At 51.3% G+C, this 20803-nt stretch overlaps 7 protein-coding genes across 7 annotated transcripts; 2 read left to right on the plus strand and 5 right to left on the minus strand.

The window, feature by feature from the left end:
• Window positions 1–3262: 3262 nt before the first annotated feature.
• On the minus strand, window positions 3263–3906 carry UV8b_07689 (uncharacterized protein; the record flags this gene model as incomplete). The annotated part of the gene is made up of 2 exons (XM_043145186.1): window positions 3263–3573; window positions 3639–3906. 2 exons carry the CDS (start codon window positions 3904–3906, stop codon window positions 3263–3265), a joined length of 579 nt encoding a protein of 192 aa, XP_043001121.1.
• Window positions 3907–5666: 1760 nt separating this feature from the next.
• Window positions 5667–6311, plus strand: UV8b_07690 (uncharacterized protein; the record flags this gene model as incomplete). Its single annotated transcript, XM_043145187.1, has 3 exons — window positions 5667–5810; window positions 5887–5932; window positions 6037–6311. 3 exons carry the CDS (start codon window positions 5667–5669, stop codon window positions 6309–6311), a joined length of 465 nt encoding a protein of 154 aa, XP_043001122.1.
• An 864-nt stretch (window positions 6312–7175) lies between these two features.
• On the minus strand, window positions 7176–9179 carry UV8b_07691 (uncharacterized protein; the record flags this gene model as incomplete). Its single annotated transcript, XM_043145188.1, has 8 exons — window positions 7176–7344; window positions 7401–7502; window positions 7579–7801; window positions 7866–8141; window positions 8210–8569; window positions 8621–8725; window positions 8847–9004; window positions 9079–9179. 8 exons carry the CDS (start codon window positions 9177–9179, stop codon window positions 7176–7178), a joined length of 1494 nt encoding a protein of 497 aa, XP_043001123.1.
• A 658-nt stretch (window positions 9180–9837) lies between these two features.
• Window positions 9838–10944, minus strand: UV8b_07692 (uncharacterized protein; the record flags this gene model as incomplete). Its single annotated transcript, XM_043145189.1, has 3 exons — window positions 9838–10116; window positions 10184–10728; window positions 10791–10944. 3 exons carry the CDS (start codon window positions 10942–10944, stop codon window positions 9838–9840), a joined length of 978 nt encoding a protein of 325 aa, XP_043001124.1.
• A 310-nt stretch (window positions 10945–11254) lies between these two features.
• Window positions 11255–13157, minus strand: UV8b_07693 (uncharacterized protein; the record flags this gene model as incomplete). The annotated part of the gene is made up of 3 exons (XM_043145190.1): window positions 11255–12625; window positions 12685–12994; window positions 13066–13157. 3 exons carry the CDS (start codon window positions 13155–13157, stop codon window positions 11255–11257), a joined length of 1773 nt encoding a protein of 590 aa, XP_043001125.1.
• Window positions 13158–15483: 2326 nt separating this feature from the next.
• UV8b_07694 (uncharacterized protein) lies at window positions 15484–17480 on the plus strand (the record flags this gene model as incomplete). The annotated part of the gene is made up of 3 exons (XM_043145191.1): window positions 15484–15595; window positions 15656–16156; window positions 16228–17480. The coding sequence occupies 3 exons, from the start codon at window positions 15484–15486 to the stop codon at window positions 17478–17480; spliced, it is 1866 nt and encodes a 621-aa protein (XP_043001126.1).
• Window positions 17481–18199: 719 nt separating this feature from the next.
• UV8b_07695 (uncharacterized protein) lies at window positions 18200–19356 on the minus strand (the record flags this gene model as incomplete). The annotated part of the gene is made up of 3 exons (XM_043145192.1): window positions 18200–18557; window positions 18638–19046; window positions 19125–19356. 3 exons carry the CDS (start codon window positions 19354–19356, stop codon window positions 18200–18202), a joined length of 999 nt encoding a protein of 332 aa, XP_043001127.1.
• Window positions 19357–20803: the final 1447 nt, after the last annotated feature.

Below are 20803 nucleotides of genomic sequence, written 5' to 3' on the forward strand. Positions count from 1 at the left end.
ACATCTCTCAAGGGAAGGGAACACATCGAACCTCTGCGGGGGACGATTCGGGCAGTTTTCATTTTCGCAGGAAAGGTTTTCCCCCGTATTCGGGTTTATCCTCTCCGAATTTTCTGCAGAGGTACTAAATAGGTTATTTGGGCTTAAATAGCCCCGGCGAGATTAATAATAATACAACAAGCATCCACAGCTCCCCTAGACTCTGATTGCGAAGGTTTGCGAGCTCCTATTTCCAGAAGAATTTATTTATTTCGTGTAGACTTTTACAACCAACTATTCCGGTTACTGCTATCAGGAGGCGGCGATGTGAAGGTGACGGAAGGCTCTATGTAACTGGATAGATTCTTAGCCAATCTGTCCCCCTCTTTGTCGGAGATTGCTTGCCCTACACATTTACTACGACGCGTCGAAAGAGGCTAAACGGCTTAGCTCTCGCGCTAGGAGGCCCGCCCGCAAGCGTTGACACCTGCCTGAAACGGAAGGTGCCGATTCACACGCAATGAGTTCATGGTATGGGAGAACTTGAGGAATGAAACAAGACTCCAAAGTCCAGAGTCCAGACGAAGGGTTCAGAACATCGATGGGGGGCGTTTCATGGATGGCGCCGCAATATCACGGTAGAGTTTCGAAAAATTTGCTTCATAGTAGCTGGATCGGTGGCCCAGAATTACCAACCTATAGCAGCGAACCTTCGAGTGCAACCGGCCGTGACCGGCCTACCTTAAAGTAGCCGTTAAGTTCGTCTGCAAGCTTATCGTCCTTAGAATCGAAGGACGTCACACTAAGAGCAGCAAAGTCTCTTTGCATAAATATCGAAGAGCTCCAAGAATACGCCCCTGTCTGCGTCATGCATTAAGACGCAACAAATTGCATTCTGGCCAGTGTATAGTGGCTGGTCTTTTAAATTAGCGAATAGCCAGTTAGTACTCGCCACTCTATCAACTTCTTATATAAGCAAGTATAAGTCGGTTCCTAGGCAAAAGACCGAAAAGAAGCTAGCCTAGATATTGTGAATTTTGCTGGATATATTATGTTTGAATTATATAGCATCTCATCGTTATTCCCCAGCATATATATAGTCCCACTGACGCGTCGGCTTGTGGTCGATGTTTAATCACCTTTCTAGTGCGATACTTTCTTCCTCTGCGCTCTACGCCTCGTATCCTGCTCTCTGATAGATGGTCTTAGCGATAGGAAACCCATTCGCTTCACGAAGTCATATAAACATTTAACGTATTATAGACTCTAAAAAGTCCTTATCTCGATCAATGGTCGCTAGTAGTATGGTTAGCAAGAGCGTTATCGGCCTTGGGACTTGACAAGCTTTTAATTGGGTCTTGGGCAATCTTGGTCTTGTTTCTACAGTCCTATGCTCAACTAGCATGTCTTAAAGTCATAATAGCCGAAGTATAACGCTTGCATTTGCACCTCTAGAATTTAGAAGGGTAAAATTCAAACACTGCATACTACGGTAGAGACTTTGACTAACATAATCATGTACTTGGGTGACAAGTCACGATGCTGAGTACATAGGTTTGTTCACGTAGAGTACGGACGGAGCTGGGTTCTAATTCCTGACTCCTGGGCATGGATAGTTCCTCTTGAAGGAGTGTCGCCGCAAGCGCTAGATTAAAATCACTAATAATCACACTATTACCTGCTATTACTAAGTGACACTCCTGAAGATATCCACATCCCGATTTCTCTTACATCTCTTATACAGGGGCGGAGTCCATGCAGCGCGGTTTGCCCATCTGCATCAAGTCCAAAAAACGATTTGAGGCAGTACCGGCTAGAATGCTACAGAAACGGGATTCCCCCAAGAATAAACCTTGTTTTGGGCTCTCTGAATAGTCTAGTTAATATATATTCCGCTTCACGTGCGCAAAATCCTAGGTGTCTTGGTACGAGCGATTCTTTCAGAGGTAGATTTTCCGCGTCTGCCGCTTGCGCGCCGTGATTTTCTGACCAGAAAATGGATTCATTATGGATAGACTGTACGTTTTCGTCTAATCTCGTACTTTTCTCTATATATATGCAAATCAACAACCATATACGCGAGTTTGTTGGGCGTCCTAGGCAGGGTGTTCCTGTTGCTCTCTTGGAAGCAAGGTAATGTGACGCATGAATTCTCATGTCTGTGTTCTCTATATAAAAGCGATGTAAATATGCTAGAGACTATCTGTTTCAGGAGATATTGTAGGATTCGACCCGGTTGCCGCCGAATTCTGGGACGGTTGTGTCTGAGGCTACCCCTATTCCCACTATGTAGTCTCATATGGCGTTGCTTGAGGACCTGCTGACTTGGCTATGATTATTCACAATAGAAACTTAAGCTGTGCACTTTCAAGCTATCTGGCTTATTATTAAACGGAATGCAGTATCAAGGGGCGCGTGAGTGGCGACGAAACCTTAATGCTGTACGATTGCTTAGCATGCCGGGCAAAAAATCAACGCCGCTGCTTAATAATGTTTTTACTGACAACACCTCTATTTCTTAATGCATCGACGGAAATTCTTTTGGTATTTTAAAGTCACTACTTTATTTATCCGGCTTCATGAACGATTTCTTATATGGTAACTCTACACCACCATGTACCGAGCGCACTAAATCTTGCCACTAGAAAAAAGGGAATGCTATACCAGACTTTTATAAGTCATCATATCAACGGGGCTGCGATTTAATCAAAGTGCAATACAAAGGCATATGGTATTACTCTTAGGGCATGCAAAGGACGTCTAGTACCAGATGGCTATTGTACTTGTAATTATATTGGGCGATGATACCTTGAATAATTTCGGAAAAGAGAATTGTTCAATATTTTGAATTATTGCTCTCATGCCATGACGACTAGTGGAGAGAGCTGATTTACCCTTGGGCGCTAAGAAGTTATTGCATCTTTTATCTCAGCGTACGTACGCCGCAAGTCGCAAAACGAATTATTTTTCTCGGGGGGTCAGCGGCGACAGTATACCAATCAAGTAGATAGGCAGTGAGAAATGAACTAAAAGAATACTCTTTATAACTTCTCCCACCCGAGGTGAATGCTATGCTAATGTCAGAGTCTACTACGGGAAAACTAAGGGACCCCGGAACTCCGAGGTCTAGATTGCATTTCTTTCAACGACGTGCTACTCGACATAACATGCTATTCTATAGATTTATGATCTGCGGGTGATGGTTCTCGGACGTACCCTCTCGCCTCCAAACTTTCCGCCAAATGAGCAATCGTCAAATCGTCAAACCTGCTTGCATAGTGTATTAAACAAACCTTCTCTTCACGTCCACCTTGACACAGCTCGGATTCTGCGGGTTTGCATTGCCCAAGACCCACGCGAGGGTAGTATAAGTGTAACCGAAGTACGTCTTACAGATGTACCAGTTATCCAGGACGCGAGGAGTCCTGCCGTTGGGAGGGTTTTTTGTGTCATCGAGGTAACTCACGATATTGAGGATATCATTCGAGTCAAAGCTGACGTATTGGACGTTTTGGCGACCGGGATAAAACAGGGGTAGGGCGACGTTGGTGGAAGGGTCGATGGAGAAGGTCATGGTCGAAGGAATAGGTGGCTCTATTCGCGAGTTGGTCAGTCCCATGTTTGAAGAAAAAATTGCGACCGAAGAGAAAAAGGCTTGCCAGCAGGTAAATCCCACGTCAGGGCACCGGAAACCCCCCCGGGGCCTGGTTCTTCGCCCGTGGTGGTGTTGAGGTGGAACGTGGCTTTGCTGCCTGGCAAAAGGCAAAGCGATTCAATGGCCGCACCGGAATGGCATGTGCTGAGGGCGCGTCCATCGAGTTCCTTGTTTTGGGACTTGATCACCAGGTTGAACGGCTGAGATTGCACCTCTTGAGCGGTGGCGAGGCCGATAAACGCAAGGGCGCTGGACAATGCTGAAGTCTTCATGTTGTTTTCCGCTGCCAACAGACGTCTATTTGTATTAGGGAAGAGAGTTACTAAAGTGATGAGCCGGAGCTGTAGTGTCGTGCGATGCGGATGAATGCTCCTGCCCGTCCAACACAGAACGAAGATGGCCATTTATATCTTGGGTGAGGACTTGCATCCCTCAACGGGCGATGGCCGGTCTGACGTCGTGCTGCTACACCAACTCGCCTGCTTATAGCGACGAGGTAGCAAATACGAGTAGCGGGTGCGGCTGAGAACCGCTGCAACGTTGTCGCCATAGCATTTTCGGTTGGGGAAAAGTGACTTGACTAGATCTGCGCGATGATGGCATGAGTCTTTGGCGGTGGCGCATAATGTTGCAAGGGATATCGCTGGTTGGATAAGACACGGTAATCGCCAAATTTCGGCTTGGTTGTGCCTCTGTAACCTCGATAACAGGTAGCCCTTTAGGGCTATCCCTATTGCCACTATGTAACAATAGCTCGTATAACGTGGCCCAGATAGCTCGTATAGCGTCTGGTGGGGCAGGGCTTGCTGACCTCGCTGTATAATATCGCGTTTTTCCTGTCCATTCTGACCCCTGTTGAGCCTTGTTTGGACATGGGTCAAGTGCCAGGGCGGATGGGACGAACTGCTACGTCAGATGGGTTCTGCCGATATAACCGAAGAAGGTCGCAAAGAATCTTTGTGAAGGGTCGTCGTACATGGCACTTGTGTGCCGCATCCCAGTTGCAGGACCTGGCCGACGATTGCGCCAATTGCATCAGTGGCCTAACAAGTGGGTTTAAGAAGTCTAACAAGAAATAGGTATGTTTCTCTACTCGGTGACATCTGGCCATAGTCCACCCTTGGCTGCCACGGCGGGCATGCTATGTACTTATTTAAACCAGGGAAAAGGACCCAATACGTCTGACATTCACGTAATACAAGCTACTGAATGAACACGCTCGCTGTTTGGTAGGTTCTGCATAAAAATGAGGATGGGTACCTCCCCAAGATGTAGATAAATGCTGCAGGCCAGTCGCCCTTTCTGGCAATAATAAACGTCATTCTGGCAAAAGTCCGAGAAACACGGCTATAAACGGGCCGTCATTATCAGGGCTTCGTCATGCCCAGCTTCACTTACACTTGTCCGGAAACGCAGTACCTCAGGACCAACCCGGCCAGCCCAAGTCCCGTCTGGGCGAGCGGCAGGCCCACGCGCCGCGCCAGGCTAAATGGAACAAGCCAGCATTCATCCACTGGAAGCCTGGAAGGGGGATATAATATCCACGGAGCCGTCAGTGACATCCAAGCCACGACCCACACAAAGCCCGCCAATCTGACCAAGGGCCGAGCCTCGGCTACCCCACTCTTCGTTTTCTCGTCGGCCAAATCTTCTTGCTCGCGCGGCCCGAACCAAAGCAGCGACACCCAGTCCTCGATTGCGATCCCCTGCGCCGACGACACGAAAAACGCGAGCTGCATCTGTCCTGGCGAGCTGTAGACATAGCGCTCTGCCACGAGGTGCAAGGCCCCAGATGCAAAAAATACCAGGAGCACGTTGCCGTGGCGCTCCCACCGCGAGTGACGCGGGATGCGAAGGATATTTCGCAAAACGCTACGGCTCAGCATAGTCAACGGCCGCTGACCCAGCTGGTGCCAGTATTTTCTAGGGCCACTTAGCATAGGCATAGTTTAGGCAGCCTTGTCTCGCGCACTTACGTCCAGAATCTCCGCAGGGAATAAGCACGCGTCACGCTACCAAACAGCGGCGGATAATGCTCTGGTTCGCAAAGACCACTTGCAACAGCGACAACGCTGCACAGTCGGTAAAGAAAGTCGATCTGGACACGTCCGGGACCCAAGCCCACGAAGATGGTAAAGATGACTCGCACTGCCCACTGTTCGAGCGTGGACCCCAGGTAAACGAATTCGGAACCGGCTGCGACTAGACTGGAACCATGGTTCCGTGAGCTCTCGACAGCTAATTGGTGAAAGACGTCGAGGAATAGGTACTGCCAGCTCGTTATGAGCATCTGCCGCAGTAAGTATTGCCGGCGTCGCGTCTGCCTTGCCTTGGCTTCGACTTCGACGCCTTTCTCCCCTCCGAGAACGCCGCGCCCATCAGCCACATGCTTGGCTTCCCAGGGCGTACCTATTCCCCTCAGATTGACGAGCACACTCGCTGTTCGGAGGATCTGCAAAGCAGAGCCGTCTTGCGATGCGAAAACTTCAGCCTGGAGAAGAGTTTGTCCGTCCGACGGCGCAATTACCAGGAGGTTGACGCACTGGATCAATACAAAGAGGGCTTCCCCGACGAGAACATTACCGAGAACGACGCTCGTCGTGGCAGCTGCGATATTACGCAACAGGTTGTGCGCGAGAAAGACGAGGCAGGCAAGCCATGCGAACCGCAGCCCTGATGCCTTTGGCGTGGCGAGCACAACAAAGGCTGTCGGCACGATGCAAAGCGGGAAAAGGAAGAGGGATCGAGCGAGCGGCGCAGCGTGATCTGATTTGCTTGCCCTCGACAGCATCTTGACGATTTATCTAGAGTGTCAACGACCAATATCAGAGACTTTTTCGCCTGTCAGCAAAAGCAAAAGATGGAACTCTGTGCAAAGCACGTGATTCATCGGCCAAACCAGCGGTACCTCCTTGACAACCAGCCCGGCCGCCAATCTCGCGCTTTGCACTACATTTAATAATCATGGTAAAAAAAAAATTCAAAGGGAAACTCCATGCAGGTTCGCACACGTGGGCAAGAGATACCCTTTTGTGACCAAGTGACCAGCACATGTTGGGCCTACAACGTGATGTAATCTTGACAATCTAGGCTATTGCCCTCGCCTGATTTCAACCAGACCACACAGTCACTGAAGAGACCTGGGCGCTAGACCCACAAGCACCGTGGCAGCGACTGGTTGACATTGAAAAACATCAGACTCTCTAGGCTCCATATATTCCATGGCAAAAAAAAACAGAAAAGAAGCAAATATAGTATCATGGCGAAATCGTCAATCCTCATCCCCAGTTTGAGTCCAACTTGTATCTTACACCTCCTCATGACGATAACTCGCCGGGGCACCTTTCCCCCCACTAGGGACGGCGTCACCCCGCGAGTGAGATTTATATCCACTAAGGGATCATTAGCTGCAGAAAAAGGCGTCACAAGATAAAAAAAAAATAAAAAAAAAAAAAAAAAAAAGAAGGAAAACAATGGAGGGGAAAAACGGGGGGGAAGGGGGAGAAGGGGGGGTGGTGCGTGGCTGACGAAAAAGGAAAACTCACAAAATCTCATCCATCTCATCCAGTGTCCGGCCCTTGGTCTCTGGAAGAAAGACAAACGACCATACCGCAGCTATAATCATCCAAGAAGCAAAGAAGAACCACGTGCCGTATCCAAACGACTTAAAGATGTACGGCAGGGCTTTCGTGATTGCAAATTGCGTGAGCCTAAACCACGTAAGCATCTTCTCCAGCTTGCGGAAAATGGACGCAGCGGGATTCACCATTGAATAAGAGCAGCGTAAGTGCCCGTCAAGTTACGCAGTGCTCCAGGGAAGATTTCCGCAGAGACAATCCACGGGATGCCGTTCAGCCCAAACGACCAGCTACGTCACAGTCAGATCAGGCCAGGCTTTCGCCGACATCGAGCAGAGACGCTGTTTCTTGGCATTTGCAACTCACAACACGGAATATATCATAATCATTGCAGTGGAAGCTCTTCCTCCAGCCGCGTTTGACGGGGAAAGGCTCTGTCCGGCGGCAATAACGTCTGCCGGGTGGCCAATCTTGACGTATGAGCCGACAATCCACAAGCAGACCGAGCACATGACGGACGAAACGATGGTAGGATTCCGTCTTCCCCAGACGTCAATGAGGAACCCGTAGAACGCGATCGACGCAATAGCTAGGATGCCGCTTGTAAGCAGGCAGCGCATAACGAGGCCGGCCATGTCGGGAAAGGGGCTCACCTTTGACCAAGCCGTAGATGCCGGTATAGAGCGCAACATCGCTTATTCCGATCGAGGCAAACAGCGTCGGGGAGTAGTAGTTGATGGCGGCCGCGCCGGACATGTTCTGCAGGGCAAATGCGCAGAACACCAGCGCGACACGATTCCTCATGCCTTTTCGCGACAGTTCATACAGCATGCCTCTGAATAGCGCCCACGATTTTGCGCCGTACCTGTTTGCGATGTCGAGCTCGTCGGCCAAGCGGAGTCGGATCATGTCCAGGTCCTCTTGCAGGTCTGGGGCAGATAGTCTCAGCACATCGTCCATCATGGACACACTTACAGCTGCCTCGGCATAGACTTACAGACATGCTCCCGCGGCAGCTTTCTGACCGCTTCAAGAACTCGCGTCGCCTCCTCCTCGCGACCCTTGCGCATTAGCCACAGCGGGCTTTCGTGCAGGAAGAAGCCCCCGACAAAGAGGACGCCCGCCGGGACGAGCTGCACCGCCATGGGCACCCGCCAGCTTGCGGTGGACGTGACATCCATGTGCTGGTTGATGCCGTAGTTGATCCAGAAGCCTACCAATGTGCCCAGCTGGTACGCGACCTCGAAGAGGCCCGTCAGGATTCCCCGGATGGACACTATCGACAGCTCTGCGATGTAGCTGGGGACAGTGGCGGTGATGGCGCCGCACGCGATTCCCGTGAGAACACGGCCGGCATCTGCAGTGTTCAGCGTGCGGTCCCTCGTGGCAACCTTTTACGGCGACTTACAAATGTAAGATAGTTGATGAGTGGCAGCCGTCATGAGACTTGCGCCGACCAGGAACAAGGCCACGTTTGCCTGCAAAGCCCATTTGCGGCCGACGCGCTCCGTTACTTTTTGCCGGTTAACAGAGAACAAGAACCAGGGATAGCAACGCGGAAACCCGTACCATTGCCGAGATCAAGCGCAGACGCCAGAAGGGGGAGGAGGGGCGGGAAGCACGACCCAACGTACAGAGAAAGCAGAGAATCGCGCCGAAAAAAGCACCCGCCTGGAACGCAGACGTAATGTTGCTCGAGATTTCCGCCGCAGAACTCTTTTGAATATCAAACGCTGTCTTGAAGCTCTGTCTTGCAATGGTTGTGCCAACAAAAGCAGAATCGTATCCGAATCTGCGCAGATGCAGCCAGTCAGCATCACGTCTCGCATCAGATTTATAGCTGGGGGAATCCTGAGCGCGACGCACAGCACCGAGCCGGTGGCAATGATGGCAGCCTCCCCGTACAGCCGCCAGTTGTACACCTCCTTCGGCGTCGGCCGGTCTTCTTTCGCGTGGAAGCCTCCCATGGTGAATGCTTGTTCCAAAACAACCTCGTAGCGGCCAAACACGATGCTTGAGGCAAGGATTGGCTCTGGTATATTCTGGGGAAACATGCCTCTATTTAGCTGATTTGGTAAACGAGGGGCCGTCGGCAGGCCGAAGCTGGGGAAGCGTGGTGGCTTGCCGTCTAGCGTTACATAGCTTGGAACGGGGAGACTACGAGGCATAGCATTGGCCGCTTCCGTGTCCGTGTCCCTCCCCAATTGGGGCCGGGTTCTGTCCCAATCCGCTCATCTTTGGGCGCTTGGGGATTGGTAGGAAAAGAAATGCTTGGTGGAATAGGTGGCTTGGCTTGTCGGTAGTCGGATGAATCCTGACCTGGCGTTTTTACGACTCCCTTTGCCGACAACCGACCCGACCCGATCGATGCGATGAGATGCCTGGCCAAGAGCGCACACGAATCTGCCAGCAGGAATGAAGCGTCTTGTAAACAAGGCCGTAAACATTTGATAGGCACGCAGGCATCAACATTTCAGATAGACAACGCAAGGGGGAATGTATTCAGATAGACAACGCAAGGGGGAATGTATTCAGTCCAAGAAGCGAAACGCAAGCGTCGTATTCATCACTACTAGTCAATGAAAAAAGCAAGCACTCCAATTTAGTCCCAGGGCTTTCGTTGGATCAAGCTGCGTCTCGCTTTAACAGCGCTTCTTCAACTTCTCGCAACGACTCAACCGTGCTTAATATCCAGGCCTGCTTCTCCGTGTCGCAAAACTCGGGATAAGGTCTTCTGCAATGCCAACTTCCTTCGGGATACCCTCTCAACTTGGCCACAGCCCATTTTGTGCCGTTAATCCCTCCTTTGCCGAACCCTACTTCCATTTGCGCGAGCTTGAGTTGCAAAAGCCGAGCCTTATCGACCTCCCCTCCGTGGTAAAGCTTGATAATTCGCCGGCAGACCTATGAGGTGGTGAATTTCGGGTTTCTCTCGTCACATTCGTACAGAATCAGTGGGTTGACAGCTTACCTGGGGATACAGGTTGGCAACGCCCGTAATCGCACCGACGCCCCCAACCGACAGCGCAGGAACAAGCCAATCGCTCTGTCCTGCCAACGCCACGAATTCATCGGCCAAGAAATTGGCAGAAATCCGCGCGACTTTTGCGATTCCCCCGCAAGTCAGTTTCACACCAGCTATATTCTTATGCTTTCCGAGACGGCCCAGGATTTCCGAATCGAGGTCAATTCCAGCTGCCACGCCGGGGAAGTTGTAGATTATAATTGGCAGCGGACTCGACGCCGCCACGTCTTCAAAAAAGGCGGCAATTGCGGCGGGGGTCATGGCAAAGTGGAAGTAACTGGGTGTTAGTACAAGGGCGTAGTCGCCGCCGGCTTCCTTGGCGAGTACAGTTTCTGCGATCACATCCTTTGTGCACTGACTGGTTGTGCCGACCGTTATCACGACATCTGGGCTACCTAGAGACGTGGCTATCTCGCGGGTATCTGAGACTAGTCTCGATTTTTCTCGCGGCGAGAGGGTGACGGCTTCGCCATTGGTTCCGGCAATGACCACTGGGGGTTGTGTGGGTAAGCGTTTGCTGGCGAATGCACGAAGGAGGGGGATCAAGGCGTACCTCCATCTACACCGGATTCAATGAGATATCGGATGTGTTGTTTTTGGAGAGTCCAGTCGATGTCTTGCGTCTTGGTGTTTTGGAACCACGTTAGGCAAGGGACGTGGATCCCCGAAAGCAGAGGCTGGGACTTGTTTGGCGCGGCTGCCTCCATTTTGAAGCTGCTCTTTGGAAGCTTCTGGTGAAAAATATGTGCGCAGAATATACGAGAGAATGCAAAGTGAGTTGCAAGCAACTTGCTGGCTTAAGATCAGTGTCTCTGGGAGAAGAGATATAGTGAACACGGCCGCAAGCTTTATGGCGTCGTCCGCGACCGACCGTAGCGACCGTAGCGACCGTAGCGACCGTAGCGATTGGTTTGTTGTTGCCGATTGCCGACAAACGCGACATCAGAGTACCAGTAAAAATGACGGCTGGTTTATCATGCTGAAAAGCACGATCCACCAAAGCATTTTCGCCCATGCTCATACGATAGCGAAGCATGAATTATGTACCGAATGCATCACCGACCGAATATCTATCCTCTGCTTTGCGGCATCCTGTCTTGCCTGGACCTCTTCTAGCACTTTGGTCGTCAACCGCGCATTGCCTGCTACCTTCTCCATGCGCAAGATCTGCTCTTTGATCCATAGTCTTTCTCCCTCGTCTCCTTCCTCAGCTCCGAGCATGAGTAGCGGCCAGAGCATGGTAACGGGCAGGTTTTCTGAAGGGTCCAGCTCGTCTACAATCCAGTGCGCCATCGTGCGGATGTGAGCCAAGGCATCCTCTGCCTCCTTGGTTAGTGGGAGAGATTTGTATGCCACTCGATGGAGGTGGACCCTGCAGGCATAGAAGTTGGACAGGTATGTTCGATACGTTCTTGTGATGGAGCCGGAAAGAGCACGCGAGAGGTGTGGTTCCGTTACTTTTCCTGCTATCGCTAGGTCCATCAGCAGAGGGCGGTGGTCGTACAGCGAACGAAGTCCTGCGGCGATTGATGCGCCGATATTCACTACTTCAATCTCGTCCTCCACGGTGCCCCGAGATCGGTGCCATGGGTCGATCTTGGATATCCGACCGCTGAAACTCTGCACTTTTTGGAAGAAGACAAGTCCTGGGTGGTAGAGAGTTTGGAACAGAACGTCCTCGACCGCATCCTCGACCACATCAAGGTGCGTTTCGGGACTGTCCGTGTTGCAGCCATGGCAGGCTGGAGAGTTTTCCGTCAGGATTGCCTCATTATCGTCGATGAGAAATAAACCCTCTCCTCCAGCTGACACAGCCCGTGCGTCCAACAGGCGGATCCAAAGGAGAAACTGCTTCTCAGTGCATGAAAAGGTCGTTTTATCTGCGCCTTGGAAGACATTGAAGGCCCTTTTCAGATGGGCGTGAGCCGCCTCCATCCTTGTCTCCAAAATGTCAATGTAGCAAAGAAAGAAGAGCACCACCAGAGCATGTTCACGGTGGTGACTGTAGCTCAACGAGGCTGGTTCGGCCAAACTGGTCAGGGCAGATGATGCCTTCTGGTAGTAGAAGATTCCGTCTTCGACATGCACGTTGCCCTTTCGAGCCATTAGCAAGGCTGAAAAGGCGCATATCGCGTTTCTGACCATGGAGGACATTCGCGCCATGCCCACTACGTCATGCCGTACCGTTGACCACTTCTGCCGCGCCTCGACATCCTCCAGAAGTGGCAGTGTTAGTGAATCGACAAAAAACCTGATGAATTCACCGTCATCCAGTTCGCTAGACTTGTTTTTGGGTCGACTCGTCCAGTGAGGTTGGGGGCTACAGACGCTCGAGTCGCCGCCTCCGGCAACTTCTTCTGTTGGTCGGTTTGGCCGCTCAGATATTGCCTGCGCGTCGGGTCAGCACATGTAAATATTCGGTGTATTCACGCCAATGTGTATGTTACATAGTCGAGCGAATCACCCAATGGTCCTCTGCTGAGGTCGTCGTTGTACTCTGACCATGGCAGATTTCGCATCAAGGGCATAGAATCGAATCCATCGGCGGGCAGAAACGAGGGATCCAAGGTTTCGCTCCATGCCAAGGGTAGAGAATCGTCCGGTGTTGCAAATTGCTGCAACCGCAGGAGCTGGTCGGCCGAAGGTGATGTTGATGGAACAGGCGCACGACGTGGGAATGCCCATATACATTCCATGTTGAGCCTCTCGCAATGGGAGCACTTTGGATGCTGCTCGTTGCATTTCACCTTGCGTTGCCTGGTCGCCGCTGGTTAGCGTACAGGCAGGCAGGGTCATGAGTGACGCTTTTGCTCGCTCGGGCAACACACTTGCATGTTAGACATCCACTGCGGGACCGCATATATTTTCGCGTTGCTGATGGAGTGCCAACTCCCGTGCCTTGTACGTGGCTCGAAATCATTTCCGTTGATTTGGCACGGCGATTCTGGCGGGCGAAACAGGCAAGTCTTGTAAGGTATGCCGAGACCTTGGCAGTATTACCTTGCCTAGCATCACTTTAGAATTGCCAAACCATGTAGTGATGAAGGCCGAGACCGGTGGAGAGAGGTTGCCAGTCCTGGCCACTGTTTGTTGTGGTGAGTAGCATCGTATCAAAGCTCAGAACCATCACAATTCTGGGGCCAACTTGAGGAACTGCGGGGTTGTCATCGGTTGTCATCCCCTTTACGACTCTGTACGTACCTGGCAGGTACATACCTCGGGTCAAAACACCCCAAAATGGCAACGCCACACCAAGTGTGGCTCAGGAAGTTGGTGGATTGACTGGATAGTTGCAGTGCGATGCGGCGGAGTCGGAATGCGGCGACTGGTTGCACTGACGGTCAATTGGGTCTTGTTGCGTCTGGCGTTTTGGCACAACTCTAGTTCTGACAATGACAAATCCGACTCGGCACCTCTATCGACAATCGAATAACTTGCGTAGTGTACTGTCGCAGCATGAACCCCTTGATATTGGGCCTTGATTGTAGGTCAAGGAGAATGTGTGCCCACCAGCCGTTTACAAGGTTCGCCTAGCATCTGCTGGCTGGGGCCATGTACCAACAGTACCTGTTACAGCGTACAGACCCACAACTTCAGCCGTCTGTGTTACATCAGATCAGACCGTCTCCAGCGAAGGGGCACCACCGCTATATCCACGGAGTAGCATCAGCGCTAGTACATTATCAATACAGGAGTGGTTTTTTACATAGTAACATTATCAACGCAGAGTCACCATCGAAGCAGTGGATGAATCATGTAGCGGAATTATTAACATGGCGGCAAGATATTAAGATAGTGTGCCCTATTCCTTAATAACCGCAGCACCTCACTGCTCGTCAGTCGCACATCCTACCAGTTGACCTTATTACGGCTCGGCAACTCGGTCAACAAGATATTCACGGCAAGTCATTAATAGACGCGCGAAAACTGATTTTGATGGCGAAAAATATTTTACACCTTATGTTGAGTGTGATGCTTCGTATTACGCCACCATCACAAACAAATGATTGTCTTACTGCGTGATGAGGGGACTTGGACCTGGAAGTGCCTAATTATCCCCAAATCCTATGTCAATACCAATAGTTACCGCGGCTAAGGGGACCGACATCCTGCAACTTGGCTGGGCCTTCTGAGATGTGCTGGGCATCGCCCATAGAATCGCCTCCACCTACATCCCCGGACCTAGAGCATAACAGGCACCAGCACCTTTTGTGGCTTGGATGCTTCCCGACCTGATAGCAAGTTATGATGACGCGTCTCGGCGGAGACGAGATCTAAGAAAGGATTCATCGGAGAAGCCAGTACGGAGTAAGCGGCCCAACATACAAATGAGTGCCTAGTCCGCTGCGCCTTCTCCCGTGACATTGCAATTCATCAGCTACATACCTCCTAGTGTCATCAGTAGCGTTGGAGGTATTTAGTTACAGTTGTGGATGGTGATATTGCCTATCTGGTAGGTCCCTACCTTATATATCGTCTATAGTACAGCCTGCTTACTACCTATGGACCTTAGTAATAGTCCCTCCTAGTGTCCTTTCCACGAGCGCCAGACACGTGTCGTTTAAGCTCAGGTGGCTTGATCAGTGGACTCAATCATCTGTGCCAATTGATATGCGGGGGATCCGCAAAGTAGGGCTGGCAGCTGACCAATCACTCTCGGCCGGCTGGAAAGCAGTTGAGATGTAGCGGGAAGCATGCCAAGGGCGTAACCAAAGTCTTGAATTCTGTATTAAAAAATGGCGGATTGTGTCGCTATTTCTGCCACTTCATCTCAGGCCGCGTTACATATCACCAGTTAAACATATGATTACAAGACAATCGTAGCAAAGGGCACCTGGGGTCAATTCAAATGGTCAACTGTCTGGTGGAGTCGATCGTCTCGGCGATAAACCTAGCGCGCCAGTACTAACACCCACCCACTTACCCGCCCGCACAACGTGCTGCAAAAGCTCCACCATGCTATGCCATGCGGACGGCGCCCCCGATTCCCAAACACCGCAATCGGCTACTGCCAGAAGCGCCCGGCCATCATGAGAGGAAAGAAACGAAAAAGACAATTGTCATTCCTCTCCAGGGCTGAAACGCTCGGCGACCCCAGCCCTTCATATGGCAGAGTCCTGCTCTCGTCTTGACAGTCAGGGCCATCTCCTCCCCTCATTCTTTTGTTGGCAACTGCGGACTTGTTTTTCCTTCGGGTCCAGCATCCAATTGTCGGACCAATCAGTTGGAAATCCTGATGAGACAACATGAGCCGGCTCATGCGTCTTCTATTCGCCGCCTCTGTCGTCGGCCTAGGTGCATTTCCCTCGCTTGGCGCCGCGGCTGCCGTCAACATTGCCATCGAACCACATGACAGCGGTATGGCTTTCAGAAAAACCCGCCGTCTACTTGTTCAAGCCACTTCTAATAAATGATTAGACGCCATAAAGATAGCCACCATTCAGGAGCGTGGATATGCTCCCGCATCTGACAAGTGTCCGAGCAGCCGACCCGAGGTACGAAGCGGCCCCTCGCTGAGTCCGCGGGAAAAGGCATGGCTTCCAAAACGCCGACAACAGACAATCTCCCACATCAGAGACTTTCTCAAAAGAAACGCCATTCCCGGCTTCGACAGTGACAAATACCTCGGCGGAGTCGGGCCCGACTCCCCGGCTCTACCCAACATCGGTATCGCGGTTTCTGGTGGCGGCTACCGGGCCATGCTCACTGGAGCTGGAGCCGTCGCTGCTTTCGACAGCAGATCTCCAGGAAGTACTTCCAAAGGCAACATCGGAGGTCTTTTACAGAGCGCAACGTACCTGTCGGGCTTGTCGGGCGGAGGCTGGCTTGTCGGCAGCATCTACGCCAACAATTTTACGACCATACAGGCTGCTGTCAACTCAGGACGCATCTGGCAGTTTGGACGGTCTATACTGAAAGGTCCGAGACTATTCCTACTGGATGCTTGGACGGAGCGTACTTCTGCAAAGGCGTATGCTAACGAGACGTAGGTCCCGCGGGTATGACAACATCGGAGTACTACGCCCTCATTTTCCTTGAGCAAGTACGCAAGAAGCACAAGGAGGGATATCGACGGACAATCACCGACTACTGGGGCCGGATGCTGTCATACCAACTGGTGGATGCAAAGGACGGCGGATCGGGCGTTAGCTTCTCGTCCATCGCCGAAATGCCCGATTTTGCGGCCGGAGGAGCTCCCCTCCCTATCCTCGTCGCCGACAGTCGCGCACCCGGTCAAAAGCGCACCACTCTAGACGATGCGATGTTTGAAATCAACCCCTGGGAGCTGGGATCGTCGGATTCTGTGCTCAACGGATTCGTGCCTCTCAAATACGTAGGGTCCAACTTTGACAATGGCAAAATCCCCAGTCAGGAGCCTTGCGTAACTGGCTTTGATAATGTAGGGTACGTCATGGGAACTTCGAGCAGTCTCTTCAACCAGATTGTTTTGCGCCTCCGGGATAACCCCGCCCAGTACGTCCCGCCCGATGTGCCAAAGTCCACGGTCAAGATGGTCGTGTCGGTCCTAAGGGGGCTTAGCTTTGCCAACTACGACATTGCCGACTGGGGGCCAAACCCATTCCGAGGCTGGAACAGGGCGGCAAACAAGGCCGCGCGCGCGGATAGTCTCACGCTTGTTGATGGCGGAGTAGACGAGCAAAACGTCCCTTTCCTTCCGCATTTGCAGCCGAGCCGCAAAGTAGACGTCGTGTTTGCTGTGGACTCGACTGCGGACAGAAACTCGTGGCCGGATGGCTCGTCGCCCATGACCACGTACCAGCGCTCGCTAAGGCCCGTGTCCGGCGGCACGGGCAGCTTTCCCGTCATCCCCGGCCGCAACACGTTTGTCAACCTGGGACTCAATACCCGGCCAACCTTTTTCGGTTGCAATTCAGCCAACACCAGCACCCCAGCCCCTCTGGTCGTCTACCTGCCAAACTACCCGTATCTGTTTCGGTCAAACATCTCGACGTTTTCCCTGACGGTTAGCAACACCATGCGAGACGCACTGATTGCCAACGGCTGGGCTGTCGCTACCCAGCTCAACGGCGCTCGCGACCAGGACTGGCCCGTCTGCGTCAGCTGCGCCATGATTCAGCGCAGTCTTGAGCGGACAAAAACTGCGCTACCGAGCAAATGCAAGGAGTGCTTCAGTCGCTACTGCTGGAATGGTACGATTGATGAGCGTGAACCCGCCAAAGGATACTATCCACCGCTTTACGGGAAGGAGTTCGTTGGTTGAGGGGGCGGAAGCAGAGCGCTGGTGCCATTGTGCTGAGGCCCACCTCGAATAGCATTACCCTTTTTATTTCTTAATTTTTATAGAATCGGTCCAGCTTTAGCTTGTTTATCCTTACATAAATAACCAAAAAAAAATTTAAAATTCAAAGATAAGGGGGATCAGCACTAGGAGAACACTATACTAAACGAACAAGAATTTTTATATCAACTTATTTTCTCAAATTTAGGGTTATTATCATTAACATAAACGTGTTTATCTTCTCTATATAACAAAGGGTTCTTACCTTTTAAGTATTGACTGATAGTTTTCCTATCACCTTTTAGATGATTAGCTATAACAATGAAGATAGTAATAGTCATGATGATAATGAAGCTGAAATTTTTTTTTGAATTTAGAGAATCTTCAGATGAAGAGATTGCTCGGTTCATAGCCGTTAAGACCGCTGTCGAACTCTCGTTATTCATGTAGACATAATAAAAGTCATGGAGCGGTGTCTGTTGTGCACTTCCACGGGAGGGAGGGCTTGTACTTGTCACTTCAATTTCACGGCCATGTAGCTATTTGAATTTTGCCACGATCCAGGATGCCAGCGAGTGGTTAGTCGGAATTACAACATTGAACCTATATAATTAAAATACGCCGCTCGGGCCAATGACATATGGGAGGAAATTTCGTGCAGTCAAATACGCTAACCCAAGTAATCCTTGTTTCTTTGCAAGTCAAGTGTTCAACCTATCTTCGCGGTTTGCCTCCGTGATTACGGTCGTCGTGACGGTTCTCATGATGCCAGCTTCTCCGGGGAAATAGGCAAGCGGTATGTTACTTTCGTTACCCTCCTTTTGGATCTCGACGTCATTACCATAGGTGTCGCTCGGATTCCCGTTACTGGAAGAGGTGACGACGCAACCGCTGGGGTCTTGAACCTTGGCGTACATCCTTCCCTTGTTTCTGCTGGACTGGTGATTGTTGAACTGTCGGTGGTTGACGGATCGCTTGACAATCTTGGCAATGAGAGACGCCATGGTGAGTTCGATGTTGAGCTTGACAATGTACACAACCGGCGCGAACTGAACATAACTAAGTGTTGCCCAGACTAGTCAGCGGGGATTGGGGGGGAGGGGGGGACGACGGACGCGACGGCGACGGCGTTTGCATACAGGTATGGATTGGGCAAGCTCAGCATGCCCAGCAGAGCTGCGTCCATGGCAGTAGACACGCCAACAATGGCGATGTTGTAATTGAACAGCTTCCAGTACTTGTGCAATCCCTGAGCAATCAGCCTGAAGCGGACCATGTACAAGAAGGTCATGTTCAGCCCGAGGTCGACCACCAAGAAGAAGGACTTTTCCGCCTTTTCGAAAATGTTGTTGAGCTCGATTTGCGCGGGCGTGGCGTGGTCATCGTAGGCGGCGGGCCAGATGACGGCGACGGCAATGTTGACGCAGAGGATGGCTCCGGCGAGACCCAGCTTCATCATCTTGACCTTTTTCTTGTTGACCATGATGAGGCCGACTCTGTTTGCGATGATTTGCGAGAGGAGCTGCGTCTGGATGGCCCATAGTCCCGCTACATCTACCTGTTAGCATCGCCGGCCGGTTGGGGGACCTTCGGCCAAGAACGGGCTGGGTGTGTGGCGATGTTTACCAGTGCCCAAGTAGAAGCCCAGGGATCCGGGAATGATCTTGATCAGATAGAGATAGGTGATGATGGTGAAGACGAGGTTGACAATGGCCTCTATCCATATCATGTAGAGGTAGGCGTTTTGGTAGGTCCGTGATTGCAAGACGATTTTCCGGGTCTGGCGAATGATTTTGGACATTGTGATGGGAAACACGCCGATGAAGACACCGAGGTACACCGCCGCGAGGTCTATCATCTTGGCGATTTTGCGCGAAGGGTGTGATGCTGGACGACGACGACGAGGGGGAAGGCAAAGCTAGCAAAGGCTCGGTGGCTAAGGGCCTGCGGCGGCAGTCATATATCGAGCATTTACTGGACGGACCAGCCCCCGGTCGGTTGATGTTTTTGCACCCGACTGGGCATGGCATGGTTCTTGACTCTTGACGCTTTGAACTATTTACGGGGGGGGGAGGGTTGTTTGCCGGCCAACGGCCACAGGCGAAGCCGAACGCACAGCGCTGGGTAATCCTAGCGCGCCGGCGACCCATCTTTAATAAAAGGACTGTTGACTTATCGTCATGTGCTGTCGCCGCTCAGACGGCAGAGCTTGGACCCCGGACTAGGTTGCTATCTACAATGCTGCAAGGCCCTGTTGACTTGCGCATCTTGTTGCTGGTAGAAGGGGGAGGGGAGAGACATGCCAACCAGCCCTGGTCATCATGTCGTGCTTGCGTCGTAAGGCTGAGGATTATGTTCTAGCAGCCGGTGGTGCGCACAGAAACTCGAGTTACTCTATTATATGGGGATCCTCGACCTGGACGCCATTTACGTAGGTAAGAGGGATGAGAAAAGTACAAGGGAAGAAGGCGGGGATGGCGGTGGTGACGATGGTTGATAGAACCAGGACCGTTTCAAATGGTTGCATCGCAGCCGACAGCGATGCACAGTGACTTGTTGTTCGTTCTCTCAGACTTTGAGGGTTACACCTAACAAGCGGGGGATGGGAAACAAAAACCAGCATACATGATACATGTAGGATTGGCCTTTGTCTCGGGATGCCAACCCAGACTGGCATACTAACATTGAAGTGACCAGACATAATCAATGTTACATTGTCAGTCAGCAATAGCCTCAGTACAGTACGGTACGACTGCACGCTGGGGTAAGGTAGTATGTACATAGGTAGGCAAGGGGCCGCCACCCAGCGAGCGAGGGTCTGGGGGCGTTGAGCGGTGTGTGCCGCCGGACGGCCCTGCCCGCTGGTTGCGGGGGACCGTGCCCTCGTATCGTCGCTGTTGGAGTTGTCCCTGGCTCAGCCGCTGGCACCGCACTACGAGACTACATATCAACCGACCTGTGCCCCCCCCTTGTCATCCGACCCCCCCATAATAACTTAACTGACCTGACCAATGCTCTTTCCTAATATAGAGATACGCTAATAAAGAGTAGTAGATCCTTTAATCTACAGTAGCCACTAGACTATAGGTATCTTTACATATATTTTCCCATAGAAAGTGACTTCTATTATATTTTTATTTGGTATCCCTACCTTAGGTACCTAAGAACCTAGTATTAAAAATAAATAAAGTACCTTTATATAGACTATTCTATAGAAAGTGACTTCCTCTCTTTTTTCTAAGTAGTACCCCTACCTAAGAGCCTAGTAAAACATAAGAGAAAGTACTTTTCCATATATTTTTATA

This window comes from Ustilaginoidea virens, chromosome 7 (assembly GCF_000687475.1).
Source record: "Ustilaginoidea virens chromosome 7, complete sequence".
Lineage (NCBI taxonomy): Eukaryota > Fungi > Ascomycota > Sordariomycetes > Hypocreales > Clavicipitaceae > Ustilaginoidea > Ustilaginoidea virens.